General features: G+C 39.1%; 1 protein-coding gene across 1 annotated transcript in view; it reads left to right on the plus strand.

Moving 5' to 3' along the window:
- The window catches only part of PPEF1 (protein phosphatase with EF-hand domain 1), a gene marked incomplete at its 5' end in the record, with an annotated part of 97883 nt that overhangs the window by 18562 nt on the left and 58902 nt on the right, over positions 1 to 20419 (plus strand). The window contains 3 exons of the mRNA XM_080795695.1: positions 2928 to 3055; positions 3703 to 3763; positions 11983 to 12146. Coding sequence (XP_080651821.1) covers positions 2928 to 3055; positions 3703 to 3763; positions 11983 to 12146 — 353 coding nt within the window. The remainder of the gene's footprint in view (positions 1 to 2927; positions 3056 to 3702; positions 3764 to 11982; positions 12147 to 20419) is intronic.

Here is a 20419-nt window from a genome sequence, read left to right on the forward strand (position 1 = left end):
GGGGTGACGGCTGACGCGTGATAGCTTAGTAAGCGGCATTCATGGCGCCATAAGCTCCAGTAGAGGAAGGCAGGCAGCAACGGGCATGGCGGCTTTCTGAGCTGGGAAGCAGGGGGCTCAGCTTCCCGCCTTTGGAGCAGAAGAGGACATGCAGGAGCCGGGGGGAACTGAGCATGGCCATCTGCCTTCCACACCTACTAGTGGGACACAGCCCCGGAAAGCGCGCTGTGTGCTTACCAAGTAGGATCACAACTCCTCCCCGCGGGAGCGGGGCGGGATCCCCGCAAGGGACTGGACTGAAGCCAGGCCGAGAGAGGACAGGGGGCTTCCAGCACCCACCTGCCCGCGTGGGGGAGGAGTAGAAGTGGTGATGTATGTATCGTGTGTAGCTTAGTGCCGGGCCCATAGAGGCATTCCATAAAGGTTGGCTCTTACTATTCAAAGAAAGGAGAGGCACACAGAGATTAGGGAAAGATGTAACTGGCTATGGTGGAGAGAGCCCAGAGTAGGGACTCAGAAGACCTGAGTCCATACTAGGTAAGTGATTTGGAGCAAGACACTTGCCTCTCTGAACCTCAAGTTTCCTTGTGTGTAACATAGAGATGATGCTTGTAGGGGCTAAATCTCTCCTAGCAGCCCCTTTGCATGTGGTAGCTGTTTCGTCCCATTATTAATGATAGAAATAGCGCATAGTAAGCCTGATTATTTCTTATCGGCGGTGCCAACCCTAAGTAGAAATGCCTCACTATGCAGATGAAGAAACAGACGCAGCAGAAGGTCGGTAGCCCTGCGGAGGTTAAGTGAGACGTGGCTTCTGTTTGGTGCTGTGCATTTCCGCTTCTGGGCTAAGTGATCTTACACTACACTACACTACACTACACTAAGTAGTGTCTCAGCTTCTTGGTGTGGTGAGGACTGTGGAAATGAACCCATGGCCTGGCCCTCAGGAAGTGCTTGGTAAATAGCCCTGGGACAGTTCCTTTGCGCTTGAGGAACAGAGAGAGCCCCTGAGGTGAGCGTTGGCTGGTCATGACAGCGGCCGTCCCATAGAACAGACCTTGCGGGTGAGCCCGGGCTCTCCGTAATGATATGGGGTGAAGACTTGAGATTTTGAACCTTCCAATCATTTGCTTGGCGTTATCGAACAAGTCACTCTTATTTCTTCTTTCTGTGGTGTTCCCCTATAAAGATCATGATACTTGACCTTATAGTGTCTACTTCCTGGCATCTTCTGGAAGATGAATAACGAAATGAGTGTCTCTGGAACCCAAGAGTCTTGGAGAAACTCATCAATAAAAACCCTCAGATGAGTAGTATATCTCACGTACCACAGTAGTATTAAGCCAAGGATACTGGGACTGGAGGCTAGAATTCTGCTTTTAGAATTCAAATTGTTCTTGTTATAGTCAACTCTTAATTTCTATGTGCTAACTGGGAAAAATTATAGCATGAATAAAAGAAGCCAGCTGGTGTTGATTGCTCTTCGCTCTAAAACTTGTGGAAGGCATAAGAGACTATATTTTAAATCTCATTATCTCTCACCTGATCGCTTTTTTCAAAGCCATGACGCTCCAGGATGATTCAAAGGCTCAGAGCCCCAGAAGAGAGTCGGTGTGCTGAATAATCCATAAACAAGACAACACTTATCACTATAGTAGCCATTAGCTTAGCCATTTATTAACTGGGCATGGGGATGAACTCTTCTCCTGTGGTAGCTCATTTCATCCTTACTGTAAGGGCTCTGAAGGAGGGAGGTGTCTTCGTCTATCCATCTGTCTTTTCTCATTTGAATCTCAGGTACAGAAGCTGGAGTGAATCATGCTTCTCCAATTCATCGTACATTGTCATCACCAGTCTGTGTGAGACCCTTTCTTATGTTGGCTAATTAATTTGCTTGTTCCTTTTTACCCACATACACTATATTCATTCACCACTCCCCCATAAATAACCGATCTATCTGTTTAGTGTCTTTTCCTTTGTATATATTCTTAGGAAATCTATATTTTGGCTTTGTGTATGTGTGTTTTAAGTTTATATAGAATGACATCATGTTACATTTCACTGTCCCTAACTAAAACTGTTCTCACTGAAGCACTGTATTTTTAAGCCCCATCCATGTTGCTATGGGTTTCTTTAATCTATTGCTTCCAGTTGTGGCCTAGTAGGTCATGGTGCGCGCCCACCACGGTTACACATTCTCTTCCCCAACCATGGCGAGCCAGGCTGCTGCCACAAGCAAAGTAACTCTGTGTCCCCATACGCCTCCATTATGGGCTGTGTGAGGATTGCTTTGGGGTATATAGTGAAGAATGGAATTGCTCCTTCGTAGGACATGGAATGTGAATATGCCTGAGTAGGGCCAGGGGTAGGTGCTGTTATTTTCCCCATTTTACAGGTGAGGACACTGAGGCTTTGAGAGTTTTGGTAACTTACCAGAATCACACAGACAGTAATTAGCATGGCTGGGATTCATATTGAGAACTTCTTGCCCCCAAAACTCTACTGTTCTTTTTCCCACCCTAAGAGAGAATATGTGCAAGCAGGAGGGGGGGGGGCGGGGTTGCACAGAGGGTGGGAGAATCCCAGGCCAACTCTCTACTGAGCACAGAGCCTGACTCAGGGCTTGATCCCACGACCCTGAAATCATGACCTGAGCCAAAATCAAGAGTCGGACCCTCAACCGACTGAACCACGCAGGTGCCCCCCAGAAACTCTACTCTTAACGGCTATGCCATCATTATTTTCCGAGTATTCAGGACTTGAGGACATTTAACAAAAACATAAAGGTAAATCCCATTGTAGCGTGTATGTTCTTAGAACCTAGGAATCCAGGTGGACTGATTTTTTTCTGAAGCCTCTACTTCCCTGTCCTTGTCCCCTGCATAGTAACTGGTTTCCTCTGGTTTTCATATCCCGTGGGGCTGCAGCGCTAAAAGCCGCATTGGTCATCCAGAACTGGTACCGCGGTTACAGTGCTCGGTTGAAGGCCAGACAACGCTATGCCCTCACCATCTTCCAGTCCATCGAATATGCTGATGAACAAGGCCAGTTGCAGGTCTGTTTTGCCGGCTCATCCCTTCTTCCAGTAAAATGCTTCTCTTCACCCCTCACAAGTGAGAAAAGGAAAGTCTGGGTCCATTTTAAGCCGAGGAACTTTGGTGAAAACTTTAGTAGAGGGTGATATTGTCTCGGAAGTGGCTGAGGAGAGAGTAGGATTTGGGAAGAGGATGGTATTTTTCATTTCTGAAGTTTATATTTTGAAGGGGCTGCCAGATGTCTTGTTAACTAATAAAAAATGGTCTTATTCGGTTCTTGGGCACCTGTCCCAGGAGGAAGTAAAGTTGTTTCTTTACGAAGGGAAAAATATCTGAAGGAGTTAAAATATGAAAGCATTTCCTGAGAGCAAACCGGTGAGAGTTCTAGAAGAAAATATAGTTGGGTGAGGAAAGCCTTTTTCAAGCTTGCAAAAATGGCGTAATAAATCCAGCTTTAATGCTTCCTAGTGGAAAAGAAGTCCTTTTTAGTCATTAAGGGGTGGGAGACTGTGATATCCTGTGCCTCTGGGGAGGTGCTGCCCACCAGCTGAGGGAGGACGCAAGGGAGGAGGGACGCAGGCAGAGGCTGGGAGAGGGCGCCAACAGTATTTACCACAGTGGCTATTTGGGGATCATTCACTGACTAATGTATTTTTATTTTGTCCAGCTATCCAACTTCTTTTCCTTCATGTTGGAAAACTACACACAAATACATGAGAAAGACCCAGGTAAGTAAAACGCTTCGTCTTTTGAAAAGCAGACATTAAATATTGAATTGTCCTCATCAAGGGATATGAAGTCTGAAGATGGGAGGATACTGAGAAATTAAAAAGATGCCCACCTGTCTTGTCTTCGTGACACCAAACGTGAAATCAGTTCGGGTGGCTTTTTTCTCTGATTGTTATTTATTAAATTTGACCAATTTTGTCACTTTCACAAAGCTGAATTGGATTTCATTCAATGTTAATTTGTTGAACACCTCTGAACCACAACCTGTTGATGTACCATGGCAGCTTTAGTAAAGAGGATCATATTTTTTATCCCCAGAATTTTCATGCCGAGAGATCAAAATATCTTGAGTATCTCATGAAACAAATCTGGGGAGACATGGTAGATTGAACATGGTTCTCTCTTTTCAGCAGAGCTAGCTGTCTCTCTCTCTATCATTTATTCCATTGTTCTGAAATGACTAAGGGAATCATCTCACAGACAGGCAATGTAGGCATGGTTCAAAATGATTTTGAAATTATAGTTATTCCCAAGGCATACGTTTCTCCTACAAAATCAAGATGACTGTTGTTATCTTCAAGGTAGATGCTGTGCTTAAAAACTTATTTTTCTTAAATTTGGGCCAACCATTTTTTGTTCTAATTGAAAGTATATGGCATCTAAGAACTCCTTTGAAATCATCCAGCGAGCACCCTTCACAGTGGCAAAGGAATGGTGTTTTAATGGCATGCTTGGAGCTGAGCGCATATGTATGAAACTAATTAAAGCATTTAATGATCTGTAGAAGCTTTCTAAATGGTAGAATAGCCAAACCTGAGGAGTGGGAGTGGGAGGAAGTGGGGATTTTGCCATTTTCTTTCTTTTAGATAATTGCAATTTGAAAATAGTTGTTTGTGCTTCGTGTTCTTTGGCAAAAGAGTTCTGAGAGGAAATATAATAATGATGAAATGAAGCAGCACTCTTTTTGCTAATGACCTAATATTTCGATCTGGGCTGTGCATCAGAATCACTTATGGAGATTCATAGCCACAGATGGCTGGGTTCCAGCCCAGAGACATTTACTCAGGCTCTGTATTTTAAAGAGTCTGCATGTCAAAAAATTCTGTAGGTGATTTAAAAATATTAAAAAATTTTATCCAAGAAGCGGACGGTGATTTAATCTTCTTATGTAAACTTTTCTTCAAGTATAACATACATCAAAGCACACAAATTGTAAGTACAGGACTCAATAATATTCTTGAAGTAAGCATGCCCTTGTAACCCACACCCAAAATGAGAAAGAAAATGTTCCTAATTTACCAAAACATATCCATTCTATTGTTTATGGACATTTGGGTTGTTTTTAGTTTGTGTAATTTGAGTGGTACTGTTATGCACCTTCTTGTACATGTCCTTTTTGGTGAACATATATATCTTTTTTTGCTGTATTCTCATTTCTGGTTATCTATCGCTGCATAGCAAATCACCCCCAAATTTAGTGGCTTAAAAACAACAGCCATTTTATTGCTCGTGATTCTGTGGATTGGGCATTTGAACTGGTCTCAGTGGGGATGGGTTGTCTTTGTTCCATATGGTGTCAGTTGGGCTCACTCAACCTGGCTGGGCGGGGTAGGGAGGCCTGGATGCTTCTACTCACCTGTCTGGGACTGGTGTTGGCTACGAACTTGGATATCTCAGTTCTCCTCACGTAGCCTCTCTGTCCAGCAGGATATCCCAGGCCTCTTTACATGGCAGCTGGATCCCAAGAGAACAAAGGCAGAAGCTACAAGGCCTCTTAGGGCCTATTCTCTGGAACTCACATAAAATTGGTTCTGCCATATTTTTTGGGTCAAAGCAAGTGAAAAGGGCAGCCACAGAGTCACAAGGGTTAGGAAAGCTCCATCTCTTGTGTTGTGTTGTAAAGGGACGTGGATACAAAGGGACTTGATTCCCTGGGGTCGTTATTACAAAGATTATAATAAAGATGTACCACGATCCCGGAGTGGAAGTTTGGGGTACAAGGCATGCACGTGTTCAGCTTCATTAGATACTGACAAACCTTCTTACAAAATTGTTGTACCAAGTTACACTCCCCCCGGTGGGTGAGAGTTCCAGTGTTCTCTATCCTCTTCAACACTTAGAGCTGTCAACCCTTTTCATTTTAGCCATTCTGCCCGGTGTGTAGTAGTATCCCATTTCTGCTTGAGTTTGTTTTTCCCTGGTGAGCGCTGAAGTTCGTCACCTTTTTGTTTGTGCGGCGGCCCTGTGAACATCCTGTTCGGTGAAGGGCCTATTCCGGTCTCCTGCCATCCTCTTACTTGGTTAGCCGCTCTCTCCTTACCAATTTTAAGGAGTGCTCTAAGTATTCTACATATGAGAATATGAGTTTTTGTTAGATAAACATATTGCAAATATCTTCTCTTAGTCTTTGGCTTTTACCTCCCTGATCTTTAAATGCTGTCTTTTGATGATAACAGACATTCTTGATTTTAATGTAGTACAATTTTTTTTTTCCCTCTATGGTTAGTACTTTCTGCATCTTGTTTGAGAAATCCTTGCCTGCTAGGAGTGTGTGTATATGTGTGTGTGTGTGTGTGTGTGTGTGTGTGTGAGCACCCAAAAATAAATACAGGAGAAACCTATAGGATAAACCAGAAACTAATGACCTTGTTTACCTACAGGGGATGAGTGGATGGGTGGGAAGAGGGGAGAAAGAAAGAATGGGAGAATGGAGTTGGGTAGAGGGCTGGGGGTGGATAACACTTCTCTGAATGTACCTTTTTGTTTTGACTTTTAGAACCGTGATAATGTTTCACATCCATTAAAAAAAATTACTACAAACAGGAAAAGAATGTGCGTGCATATTTCCGAAATAGAATACATGCAGTGACAAATGAATTTAACTGTATTACAAATAACAGAATCACCTGATGGGTTTCAGGAAGAAACAAACTAACCTAAGTAACATTGGAAAATAGGGCTTTGCCTATAATGAGCCTTGATGATGCTTCATTTATATTTTATCCTGTGTGGGGTTTGTTTGAGCTTCTGTGGTATCTAGGTTGATATTTTCCATCAGGTATAAGAAGTTTTTACCCATTAATTATTTAAAATATCTTTCAAGTCTAAATATCTTTTTCTTTGTGAATCCCCGCTTTTAAACTTAGAAGGCTTTGAAATATTTAAAATGTGGATCGCTGTGCCTGGATTTCTAGATTTTTTTATGGTTTGACTTTTAAAAATTTCAACACTTCATAAATTTGGGATTTTTTATATTAAACCAAAAGAGGAAGTCTTGATGCCTCATGATTAAAAACAATTAAAGAACACAGCTAAAAAGAAAATGTCCAAGTAGTTAACCAGTTTTTCCCACCATGTTTATGTATTGTGGGGTTATGTATTTATTATGAAAAGATAATGTATCTTTTTACATGGTTTGTAGTATCTCCTTTATCATGTGTTCATTTAAAAATATGTATTAGGGTGTATTTCTAGGCTTCTATTCTCTTATATATCTCTCTATTATAGAGTCCTAGAATCTTACTGATTTTATTGTTGTGTGTAACAGAAAAATTAATTTACAGGTTACTTCTGTAGGTGGATTTTGTTTCATATTTTTTTCCAGCTTTACTGAAGTATAGTTGACAAATAACATTGTTGAATTTCAAAGTATACAGTGCGGTGATTTCATATATGTATATATTAGGACATGGTTACCACAACAAGGTTAGTTAACACAACCATCACCTCACAGTTTAAGGTGTGGTGACCACTTTAAAATTGTACTCTCTTAGCAACTTTGGAGCATACAATTAGAATAGTGTTAACTCGGGTCACCGTGCTGTCCATTGCCATAGGTCGCTTTCTGATGGCCTTCCTTGGTGGGAAGGTTCCACACAACCGCCACCCGGTTTGGCAGAAGCACCAGGACCCCTAAGCATGATATATTTTGGGACCAGAAGGTCACTTAACATTTCCAGATTTCAGAGCTGGACTCATGGTTTTAACTCTGAGGCACAGGGTTAGTCCAGATATCCTGACTGTTCCATAGGAGGGAGGGGACCTGGAAACCATTCATTTCCATGCCCTACTACTCTGTTGCTGAAACCAGTTCACAGGACTTAATGGGGAGATTCCACACACCTATCCCATAAGATAGAAAGCCAAACCTACTGTACATGTTTAAACAGAGGCTTGTGGAAGTGGGGAGTGGGATGGAGTGGGTGCAACTGTTGTTTTGACAATTCTTTCTGCTTCATAGATCAGCCAAAATGTCCTATCAGACCCAGGTATTTTATATTTTTTGTGCCTATCATCAGTAGGTTATTTTCGCCATGATATCTCCCCAGTGATTATATTGGTAGTATTTAACAAGCCTTTGATTTATATCTATTTGTATTGTTTTACTATTGAACAATAGCATGAATGAAATTATTATTATTGCTAATATTTTTTAAATGTTTGCCATGTGCCATGTCTTTTAAGTGCTTTAAATATTTCATGTAGTCTTCATGACAAACCACTGATATTAGTATTGTTATCATCCCCTTTTGTTGGATGAGAATATGGAGACTTAGAAGGTTATTCATCTCAGCAATAGTAAAGCTGTGATTCAAACCTCTGTAGTACTCAATTCTCAATTCTCCTATCCTATCTCCTATATCTCCTATTCTCAGCAATAGTAAAGCTGAGTTATTCATCTCAGCAATAGTAAAGCTGTGATTCAAACCTCTGTAGTACTCAATTCTCCTATCAGTTCTGGGAGTTTCTCCACCAGTTTTCTTACATGTAGATATTTAATCACACTGGCCACAAGTACCCATATTATTTTTGCATCTTTCTACCCAATCGTCACTGCCCTTATTTCAGCTCTGTGTTTTGTTGCGTTGGCTAGAAATGGCAGAACAATGGGAAAATGAAGCAGTGAAACTAGGCATCCTGTCTTGTTAATGCTCTTAATGGAAAAACCATTCTTGTTGATTTAAATTTTTAGAATTCTGTTACGGAGGTAAGCTTTCATTCCTGGTTTTCTGAGTTTTTCAATAATCAGGAACACGTGTTGTATTTTATGAAATGCCATCTTGCCATTTATTGAGTTTGTTCTATGGATCTTCCTAGTTTTAATCCAGATTCGTAACTGAGAAATGAAATAACTATAAAATGCAGTTCAGTTGGTGTTTTTCTTTTCCCAGCCATATCTGGAGCTTGTTTTCAAAATGACACATGGGCGGTGGAGGCAGAAAGTGTGTGTGTGTGTGTGTGTGTGTGTGTGTGTGTGTGTGTGTTTTAATTATGGGTTTTAACATTTTCCCTGTCCAGATTTTGAGTTTGTACTGGGTAAAAGAAAAGATTATATGGGGGTAGTTTTGAGAGATTTTCTTTAGAACAACTTGTAAAGGTATTATTTGGTTATAATTCAAGATTTCGTTATATTTAATTAGTTTAGATTCATGTTGACAGAATTATAAGTGAAACAGGTAAAGACTCATTCCAATTACACATTGCACAAATCTTTACATATTGTTGGCATTCATTAAATTATTCTTACTAGTTATAATAGTTGAGTTGCAACCCACAGTACTTGCACTGGTACAGCTTTTGATTGTTTTCATACATGACTCACATTAGCTACCCATATTAGGAAGAGAATCTATGTTATTTTTTTTAATGTGGCTAAAAGTCAGCAGAAGGATTATGATTTTGATGTTTACTGATATTTCATATTGAGTACTTTTGCCTAAGAAATGGCTTAGGGAAATGGTGCTTTTTCATATATTTATCATGGAACTTACAAGAAATGAAGGTCAATATATGTATGGAAAGAAGAGCCAGACTAAGCTTTTTTGTGTTTGTTTTACAGAAGAAAAACACTATTTTAATTTTGTTCTTAAAAAAAACAAGACTGCATTTTAATGACTGAAACTGATGGAATTGACTTGAGGTGTGAGCTGATGAGAAAGGGAGAGTGGACAGAGCATGGGTGAAGGCAGTGATTGGGAAAAGAAAATCATGTCATGCTTGTACCTCACACAGTCAGGATTACTCAACAAGTCGGTTATAAGATGATACAGTGAGACCGGTGGGGTTGTTTTTGTCTTTCTTTGTTGTTATTGTTTTTTTCCCAAGAGGAGCCCAATATTTGAGTGTGTACAGCCAGGAAGATGTATCTCGAAGAACGGAATGGTCTGATTATTAAGATAGTTAAGTAGAATACTTGGGCTTTACTGCTTGCACAATGGAATCTGAGATAAAATTTACCAAGCTGCTCTGTATGTCTAGTTTTCAAACATAAAATGGAATAATTAAGTGATTCTCAAATCTCAAACCTAATCCAAATGGGAAAAATACGCTGTGCTGGACCACACTGAAGAGAAACATTATTCCTAAATTTAACTTCTTATCAAATATCATCAACCACCACCACAGAAGTGTTAGGGTGGGCCCACAATAATTTAGAAAGCATTTTTAAATTACTAAACATTATGACTTATTTTAGAAAGGTTTTTTTTTTTTAAGTTTAGTTCTTAACTGTAATCTCTCAGCATAACTGGATCCTGAAAAAAAAAGTATTCTCTCTACATCTGCTGACGTCACACTTTCCAAACATGTCTACTCTAAATATTCAAAAAGATAGAAACTGCTTGCAGAAAACTTCTGATTCCCATTGGCTTGATAGCAATTCAGTGTTAATGAGTTGAAGAATACATCACCATTGTCTGTATCCGTTATCTGTTCATGAAATAATACCGTGTATTAAACAACCACAATAGCTCAATGGCATGTAATAAACATTTCTTTTTGCCCACAAGTCTACAGGTCATCCGAGTGCTCCTGCTGATCTTGGCAGGCTCAATCTGGCAGTTTGTCTCAGCTCTTGGCGAAAGTTTGGTCATGTATTTGGAGGTCTGCTGGCTAATGCCTTACCCGGAATGGCCTTGGCTGCGGTGACTCAGTTTTGTTCCCTATAGTCTTGGAGCTTTCATTAGGTTAGCCTGGGCTTTGTGGTAGTAGCATGGATTCAAAAGAGACAGCATGGAAGCATACAAGGCCTTCTGAGGTCTTGACTTGGCAATGGTATGTAACACTTCCACCATATTCTTTAGGACAACACAGGTCATGAACCCCACAACTCAGATCTGAAGCCTGGGGAAATAGATTCTTTTTTTTTTTTTAAGATTATTTATTCATTTATTTGACAGAGAGAGAGATCACAAGTAGGCAGAGAGGCGGGCAGGGGGTGGGGGAAGCAGGCTCCCCGCCGAGCAGAGAGCCTGATGCGGGGCTCGATCCCAGGACCCTGAGATCATGACCTGAGCCAAAAGCAGAGGCTTCAACCCACTTAGCCACCTAGGTGCCCCAGGGAAATAGGTTCTTGATGAGAGTAGCTGCAAATCACATTAAAAAGATTCAGGCTAGAAGTTGGGTTAGACAATCAAGGTCACTTTTGCAATCAGTCTACCGTATCCCCTTTCATCTTTCTCCAACCAAATTAGCCAGATTTCTGTTCTTGGGTTGACTGTCTTATAGGCAGCCTAGTAAGAAAGGGATCCTGGATCTCAGCACCTACTGAAATGGGCAGTGCAGGCGATCTGTTACATAGAAATGTCTCTCTCAGAGAGAGATCCTATGGGTATTTCTGCCTGTGGTTCATCATCTAACTTTATCTGCTTTGTTATCAAGAAGAAAAAGAAAATCATGTCAGAAAATCTGTTTTTAGTGAAGAGAGAAATCTATTACAGCTAAGTAAAATTTGAAGTGTTTAACTTCAAATGTACATATTTTTCAAATGTACATAGAAACTGAATGTTGCAGTTTAATTTTCTCTAGATCCTGAATAGCACAGATGTTTGAATCCAGTGCCATACATTGTTATGTTTTCAGCCTGATTTGTAAAAATCTGAGCTGTAAGCGTAGACAAAAAATGTAAAGGTAGAGTTTCAGACCATCAGATTACCTTGATTGCCCAGTTTTCCCTCTGTTTCTCCTCCTCCCCACCAATGAGTTCACTGCTTTGGTACAATGTCCACTCGGGAAGGGATGAGGGTCATTCCTGAGAATGTACCTAATGATCTGAGAACAAATCCTTCTTCATGATTGTATGTGGGATAGCTTGGTATTCATAACATGTAGCACCATGCCTTACGTGGGCTCGATATTCAAAAAGTTGTTTATTGAATTTAAGTATGGGAATGTTGATCCCCCCCACCCCCCGCCACCCTTTCTGTCTTTCATTTTCCAGAATTAGTTGCTCGACTTTTTGGTGGAACCCTCCAGGACTCCAAGGACAGGCAGGAGTATGTCTCCTTCATAGACGTCCCAGACTCCTATAATGGTCCTCGGCTGCAATTTCCTCTCACTTTTACTGATATTGATTTACTTGTTGAGGCCTTCAAGCAACAACAGGCAAGTGGATGCAGATACTGTCCTGATTCTTGTACATAGCATGTGCTCAGTGACTATCTGGTGAATGAATGAATGAAAATACTACAGCTGAAATGCATTCCCTTGGGGGAAAAGTTTCATAGTAAGTGAGAGCTACCCTCTGCTTTGCTTAACCTATTAAATAGAAGTCTCCTCAGATGCACAGAAACTTCCTGTCTACCTATAGGCTTACAGCATTTCCTTTTTCATTTTCTGAGATGTAATTCACATCTCATAAAATTCATCATTTTCAAGTGAGTGATTTAAGGGTGGGGGGATGGGTGAAATGGGTGAAAGAGAGTGGGAGATCCAGGCTTCCAGTTACAGAACAAGTAAGTCATCAGGATAAAAGCTACAGCATAGGGAATAGAGCCGATGGTACTATAATAGAATTCTATGGTGACAGACGAGCTGGACTTGGGTGAACATAGCATAATGTATAGAGTTGTTGAATCACTGTGTTGGACCCCTCAAACTAATGCAACACTGTGTGTCAATTCTCCAATGAAAAATAAATAAATAAGAATGTGTACAATTCAGTGGTTTTTAGTACATTCACTAAATTGTGCAACCATCACCAGTATCTAATTCCAAAAACACTTTCACCACCCCAAAAAGAAATTCCATACTCATTACCATTCCCTCCTCCCTCACCCCTGGCAACTATGATTCTACTTTCTGTTTCTATGGATTTGTCTGTTTTGGACATTTCAAACAAATGGAATTATATAATATGTAGCCTCTTGTGTCTGGCTTTTTCAATTAGCATAATGTTTTTAGGGTACATTCATGCCATAGCATGTTTCATTGTTGCTTTATTGCTCTGTCTGACTAATATTCTGTTATATGGATATACCACGTTTTGTTTATTTATTTGTCAGTAGATGGACATTTGGATCTTTTTTCTATCTTTTGGGTATCATGAACAATGGTTCTATGAACATTCACTTACAGGTTTTTGTATGAATGTGTCCTCAGTTATCTTGAGTATATACACCTAGGAATGGAACTGTTGGGTCGTATGGTAACTCTATTTAACTTTTTGAGGAAGGGCTAAACTGTTTTCCACAGTGGTGTGCCGCTTAACCTTCCCACCAACAATGTATGAGGGTTCTAATTTCATCACATTTTTTTGCCAACACTTCTTGGTTGCTTTTGTTTATTCTTTTTAATTGTGTTTTTATTATAGTCATCCTAGTTGCATGTGAACTGATACCTCATATTGGTTTTCACTTGCATTTCCCTAATGACTGAAGATGTTGAACATCTTTCTGTGTTTACTACGCATTTGTACACATTCTTTGGAGAAATGTCTATTCAGATGCTTTGCCCATTTTGAAATCAGGTTATTTTTTTTTTGTTTTTGTTGTTGTTTTTTAAGATTTTATTTATTTATTTGACAGACAAGAGATCACAAGTAGGCAGAGAGGCAGGCAGAGAGAGAGGAGGAAGCAGGCTCCCTGCAGAGCAGAGAGCCCGATGCGGGGCTCGATCCTAGGACCCTGAGATCATGGCCTGAGCTGAAAGCAGAGGCTTTAGCCCACTGAGCCACCCAGGTGCCCCAGGTTATTTGTTTTTATATTATTGAGTTCTTTATATATTCTTGATATAAATCTCTTACCAGATATATGATTTTTTTAAAAAGATTTATTTATTTATTTGAGAGAGCGAAGATGGGGGGGGAGAGGGACAGAGGGAGAGGGTGAGAGAGAGAGACAGAATCTCAAGCAGACCCACAGCTGAGCAAAGAGCCCAACATGGGGTTCCATCCCACAACCCTGAGATCATGATCTGAGCTGAAACCAAGAGTTGGATGCTTAATCAACTGAGTCACCCAGGCACCCCTCAGATATATGATTTGAAATTTTTTTTATTCTGTAGGTCATTTTGTCACTTTCTTGATAACATCCTTTGAGTAACAAAATTTCTAATTTTGATGAAGTTCAATGGATCTATTTTTTTCTTTGGTTGCTTATGCTTTTGTGTTATATCTAAGAATCCATTGCCAAATCCAAGGTCATGAAGATTTACCCCTTATGTTTCCTTTTAAGAATTTTATAGTTTTAGCTCTTACATTTATTTCCACGAACTATTTTCAGTTACTTTCTGTATATGGTATGAGGTAGGGGGTCTAAATTTATTCTTTGCATGTGGATATGCAGTTGTTCTAGCACCTTCTGTTGAAGAGTTCATTCTTTCCCCATTGAATGGTCTTGATACCTTTGTTGAAAACTAATAAATCACAGATGTATTGATTTATGTCTGGACTCCCAATTCTATTCATTTGTGTATGTGTTTCTCCTTATGCCAATACCACATTGTCTTAATTACTATAGCTTTGTAGTTAAGTTTTGAAATCAGGAAGTATGAATCCTTCAATTAAGTTCTTCTTTTTGGATATTGTTTTGGCATTTGGGTTCCCTTTCCATAAATTTGAGGATTGACATCTCCGTTTCTGTAAAAAAAAAAAAAAAAAAAAAAAGTTTTGTTAGGGATTGCATTGAATCTGTAGATCACTTTGGATAGTATTACCATCTTGACAATATTAAGTTTTCCAATTCATAAACACAGGATGACTTTCCATTTATTTAGGTCTTTGATTTCTTTTAGCAATGTTTTCTAATTTTCAGTGCACAAGACTTCTACTATTTTAAATTATTCCTTGGTATTTTATCCTCTTGATTACTATTATAAATGGGATTGCTTTCTTAATCCCCTTCTGAATTATTTATTGTTGGTGTATAAAAGGACACTTGATTTTTGTGGGTTGAGTTTTTACTCTGCCACTTTGCTTTGCTAAGTTCATTTATTAGCTCTAGTAGTAGTGTGTGTGTGTATTTTGAGACAATCTATATACAGGACCATGTCATCTGGGAATAGAGATAGTTTTACTTTTTCCTTTTTGATTTAGATAAATTTTATTTTTTTCTTGCCTAGTTGCTCTGGCTAGAACTTCCACTACAATGCTGAATAGCAGTAGTAAGGGTAAGCATGCTTGTCTTGTTCTTGATCTTAGTGGGAAAGCTTTCAATCTTTCACCTTTAAGTTTGATGTTAGTTTTGGTTTTTTTCATAAATGCCGTTCATCATGTTGAGGAAGTTTTCTCCCATTCTTAGTTTTCTGAGTGGCTCTGTCATGTAAAGGTGTTAGATGTTGTCAAATACTTTTTCTCCAGCAATTGAGATGATCCTGTGTTTTTTTCCTTCGTTCTATTAATGTATATATTACACTGATTAATTTTTTGTGTGTGTTGAACCATTTTGTATTCCTGCAATAAATTCCACTGGGTCATGGTCTATGTTTCTTTTAAAATTTTATTGGATTTTGTTTGCTCGTATTTTGTTGAAGTTTTTTTTTTTTTTTTTCATTTTATTCATAAGGGATATTGATATGTATGTTCTTGTGGTGTCTTTGACTGACTTTGGTATTAGAGTAATATTGGCCTTATAAAATGAGATAGGAATTGCTTCCTCCTCTTTAATTTTTTTGGAAGAGTTTAAGAAGGATTGGTGTTAATTCTTTAAATGTTCAGTAGAGTTCACCAGTGAAGCTCCCTGTCTTGGACTTTTTCTTGTTAGGAGGTTTTTGACTACTGATTCAATCTCTACTTGTCCTAGATCTGTTCAGATTTTCTATTTCTTCTTGAATCAGTTTTGGGAATTTGTATGTTTCCAGGAATTTGTCCATTTCATCTAAGTTATCTAATTTGTTAGTGTGTAATTAGTCATAGATTTCTCTTAAAATTCTTTTTATTTCTTTAAGGTTGGTGGAAAATGTCCCCACTTTTAGTTTTGATTATAGTTATTTGCATTCTCTCTTTGTTTTTCTTTGTCAGTCTAGTTAAAGTTTTGTCAATTTTGTTAATATTTTCAAAGAACCCACTTTGAGTTTTGTTGAGCCTCTCTGTTATTTTTCTGTTGTCTATTTCATTTATCCAGACTCTAACCTTTTTTTTTTTCCTCTGCTAGCTTTTGGCTTAGTTTGTTCTTTTTCTAGTTCCTTCATGTCAAGTTAGGTTTTCACTTGAGATCTTTGTTCTTCTTCTTCTTTTTTTTTTTTTTAAGATTTTATTTATTTATTTGACAGGGAGAGAGATCACAAGTAGGCAGAGAGGCAGATTGTGGCAGGGGGAAAACGGGCTCCCCGCCTAGCAGAGAGCCTGATGCGGGGCTTGATCCCAGGACCCTGAGATCATGACCTAAGCTGAAGGCAGAGACTCAACCCACTGAGCCACCCAGGCGCCCCAGAGATCTTTCTTCTTTTTAATGTAGGCATTTGCAATTATATATTTCTCTCTGAGCATTGCTTTTGATGCCTCCCATATATTTTGGTATGTAACATTTTCATTTTTGTTCATCTCAAAGTAGTTTATAATTTCCTTTGTGATTTCTTCTTTGACCTATCGATTGTTTGCATATGTTGTTTAATTTCTACATATTTGTGACTTTTTCAGTTTTCCTTCTGTTATTGATTTCAAGCTTCATTCCATTGTGATCAGAGAAGAAAGTTCGCATGATTCCAATCTTTTCAAACTTATTAAGGCTTGTTTTGGGGCCTAATATCTGGTCTATCCTGGAGAATGTTCCATGTGCTCTTGTTAAAAAGATGTGTAGCCTGATGTTGTTGGGTGGAGTGTTCTATAGATGTATGCTTGGTCTAGTTGTGTGTGAGGTCTCTGAAATATCTGTTCTTTTAGCTTGTGTTCAGCTAGTATTTGATAGAGATTTCCTTGAACACCAAGAGCCCAAGAGAGAGAATGAGAGAAAGAACGTGGTAGAGAGACAGAAGCAAAGAAAAGCAAAGACAAGCCTAGTCTTTGCAGATAGGCTCTGTGTTGGTACACTTCTTCAGTGCCTAGCTATGCTGTTTACAAACCTATTTTACCCTTTACTCTCTGCTTGCACTAAGGGTTTTTAAATTATCTTTTTCTTAATTCAGCCTTCACTTGGTTGCTCTGAACTTTGTTTTCCAAAGTTCTGTGAGAGTTGATTTTGACAGTTTGTTTCTTTGTTTGTTTGTTTGCTTTTTGCTTGAGTTTTGAGTGTTTCTGTGGAGGGATAGGACCTGTGAGCTACCTGTTCCATTATTTTCTCTGACATTACGCCAAAACCCTCATTCTCAGGTTTGGACCCTAAGGGCATACCCTAGGTGTAAGAGTGAACTATAAGTACACTGTCTCTGTGGGGACTGAAGCAAAACTTGGAATCATCTAATTCCTGAAATTAAATTGAGATTATTCTAGATAGCTGGAGTACTAGCCACCTGCCAAATGAAAAAGCAAATCCTCTCTAGAAAGAAATTGACCTCAAATTATTTCTTCAGATTGTCATGTACAAGGTCCAGAACTCAATACAAATATTAACCAGGCATAGGAAGATACAAGATTCATGACAGAAAACTGAGGCAAGCAACAAACAACAGAAACAGACCGATATTATCAAACTCAGAGTTTAAGATAAATATGGTTAATATGTTCAAAGAGAGAAAGGATATGACAAAAATCCAAGGAGCTATAACAGAAAAGATCCATAATTTTGACTTTATAAAAAAGAGAAAAATATGTTGTTAAGGGAAACCTGGAAGGTTCAACATGGAGTACAGTGTGCTCCCATCTATAAAAAAAAATTAAGTATTATATACATTTTTTGATTTTTAAAAACTAAGACAAAATTCACATAACATAAAATAGAACATTTTAACCATTTAAAAGTGTAAAGTTGAATAGTTTTCAGTATATTCAAAATGTTGTACAACCAACACCACTATCTAATTCCAGAAGATTTCATCATCCCAAAACAAAACCCTGTACCCATCAAGCAGTCACTCCCCGTTGCCCCTTCTCCCTAGCCCCTGGCAACCACTAATTTGCCTTTTGTGTCTATAAATTTGCCTACTTTGGACATTTCATATAAATAGAATCATATAATATGTGACCTTTTATGTCTGCCTTCACTTGGCAAAATGTATTCAAGATTCATCCATGTTTTAGCATATCTCAGTATTTCATTCCTACTTTTAGTTGAATAACATTCCTTTGTAGGAATATACTCTATATACTTATAGAATAGAATATATATATTAATATTACATATTCATATGTGGTTATATTAATTTTATATGCTTGCAAACACATAGAATATGTCTCGGAAAGATAATGAAGGCACTCTTAACAGTGATTGTTTCTGGGGACAGGGACTGAGGTCTGGGGAAGAAAGAAAATTGCTTTTCAGTTATACTCCTTTTCACTATTTAACTTTTTATTTCAACTTAAAAAATGAGATTTTTCTTCATTTAAAAACTCGTTATTTCATATGAAGAAATATCCTTTAAAAGTAGTATTTTCCTCCCTCATTGCCTTTAAAAGAATATGAATATTTTATTTCAGTTGCTATTTACTCTGACCAGCTCTATAAATGTAGAAACCAACTTAACTTTTTTGAGTATTTAATATTGCAACTGTAGGGGTGCCTGGGTGGCTCAGTGGGTTAAAGCCTCTGCGTTCGGCTCAGGTCATAATCCCGGGGTCCTGGGATCGAGCCCCGCATCGGGCTCTCTGCTCGGTGGGGGGCCTGCTTCCCTTCCTCTCTCTCTGCCTGCCTCTCTGCCTGCTTGTGATCTCTGTCTGTTGAATGAATAAATAAATAAAATTTAAAAAAAAAATAAAATATTGCAACTGTGAACACAGTTATAATGTTATTGAAAGACGGCATTGTAACCAAATACTGACATTAGCCACATCATTTTAGCCTATTGATAAAGGAACTGGGGCACCCTGCTGGCTCAGTCAGTGGAGCATGGGACTCTTGATCTCGGGATTGTGAATTTGAGCCCCATGCTGGGTGTAGAGATTACTTAAAAAAAAATAATAATAATAAAGTGAAAAGAAAGGAAAGAAAAAGGACCGAGAAAAACAATTTTATTTATTTTTTTAAAACCATTTTAGTAATAGGAACTTTCTGTTGTAATATATTCTCAGTGATTTTTTTTTTTTTAACTTACAAAACAAAACTGCCCTTTCAGACACCAGTTACTCTGATTAGTGCTACAAATGGACCAGAAAATCTGCAGTGGCAAGTTCAGGTAACACTGAAGCCAGTCTTGGGAAATCAGTAGACTAAATGTGCAAAGTGAAATAAGTCATTGTATTAAGGTATTTTACCTGTTCCTTTAAAATGGAGCTAGAGGAAAGTTCACATTCAAGATTTGACTCAAGTTGTGGATTGAATGGATTTAAAATGCTTTTGTAGGAAAAATCTTCAGCAGTTCATTAGGTCTTGGGGAGTCAGGAAATATGGGTCTCTCCACTCATCGACATCCATCTTTCCTGCTAATTCTCACATTGCTTTCAAATCCTGATTCCTGTCCTTAACAAGTATACTTAATCAGGGGCACCTGGGTGGCTCAGTCAGTTAAGTGTCTTACTCTCGATTTCTGCTCAGGTCATGATCTCAGGGTCATGGGATTGAGTCCTACATTGGGCTCCCTGCTGGGTATGGAGCCTGCTTAAAGATTCTCTCTCTCCCACCAGAGAGGGAGACAAACCATAAGAGACTCTTAATCTCAGAAAACAAACTGAAGGTTGCTGGAGGACAGGGGGGGTGGAAGGGATGGGGGGACTGGGTGATGGACATTGGGGAGGGTATGTGCTATGGTGAGTGCTGTGAATTGTGTAAGATGGATGAATCACAGACCTGTACCCTTGAAACAAATAATACATTATATGTTAATTAAAAAAAAAAGCTTCTCTCTCTCCCTTTCCCTCTGCCCCTCCCCCGCCCTCTCTCTTAAAAAAAAAAAAAATATATATATATATATTTAATCATGAAAATTCTCTAAACTTAAACCATGTTTTTGGGGTCTGGGATAGGAAATAGTTTTGCCATTTTTTTTTTTTTTTATTTATTTATTTGACAGAGAGACAGAGAGCACAAGCAGGCAGAGAGGCAGGCAGAGAGAGAGGAGGAAGCAGGCTCCCCACCGAGCAAGGAGCCCGATGCGGGGCTCGATCCCAGGACCCCGGGACCATGACCCGAGCCGAAGGCAGCGGCTTAACCCACTGAGCCACCCAGGCGCCCCTAGTTTTGCCATTTTAATAGCTATGCAAATAAAAATTTTAAGATACCATGAGACCAGATTTTTCCAAAGGAGCTAAGGATTCCATCTGTTCTGAAACCCATACCCAAAGCAGTATCTGAACAGTATGTAGAAATGATCCCTCTCAGCCTTTAATAATCTAAACCAGTGTGGGGCACCTG

Source organism: Martes martes (genome assembly GCF_963455335.1).
Source record: "Martes martes genome assembly, chromosome: X".
Classification (NCBI taxonomy): Eukaryota; Metazoa; Chordata; class Mammalia; order Carnivora; family Mustelidae; genus Martes; species Martes martes.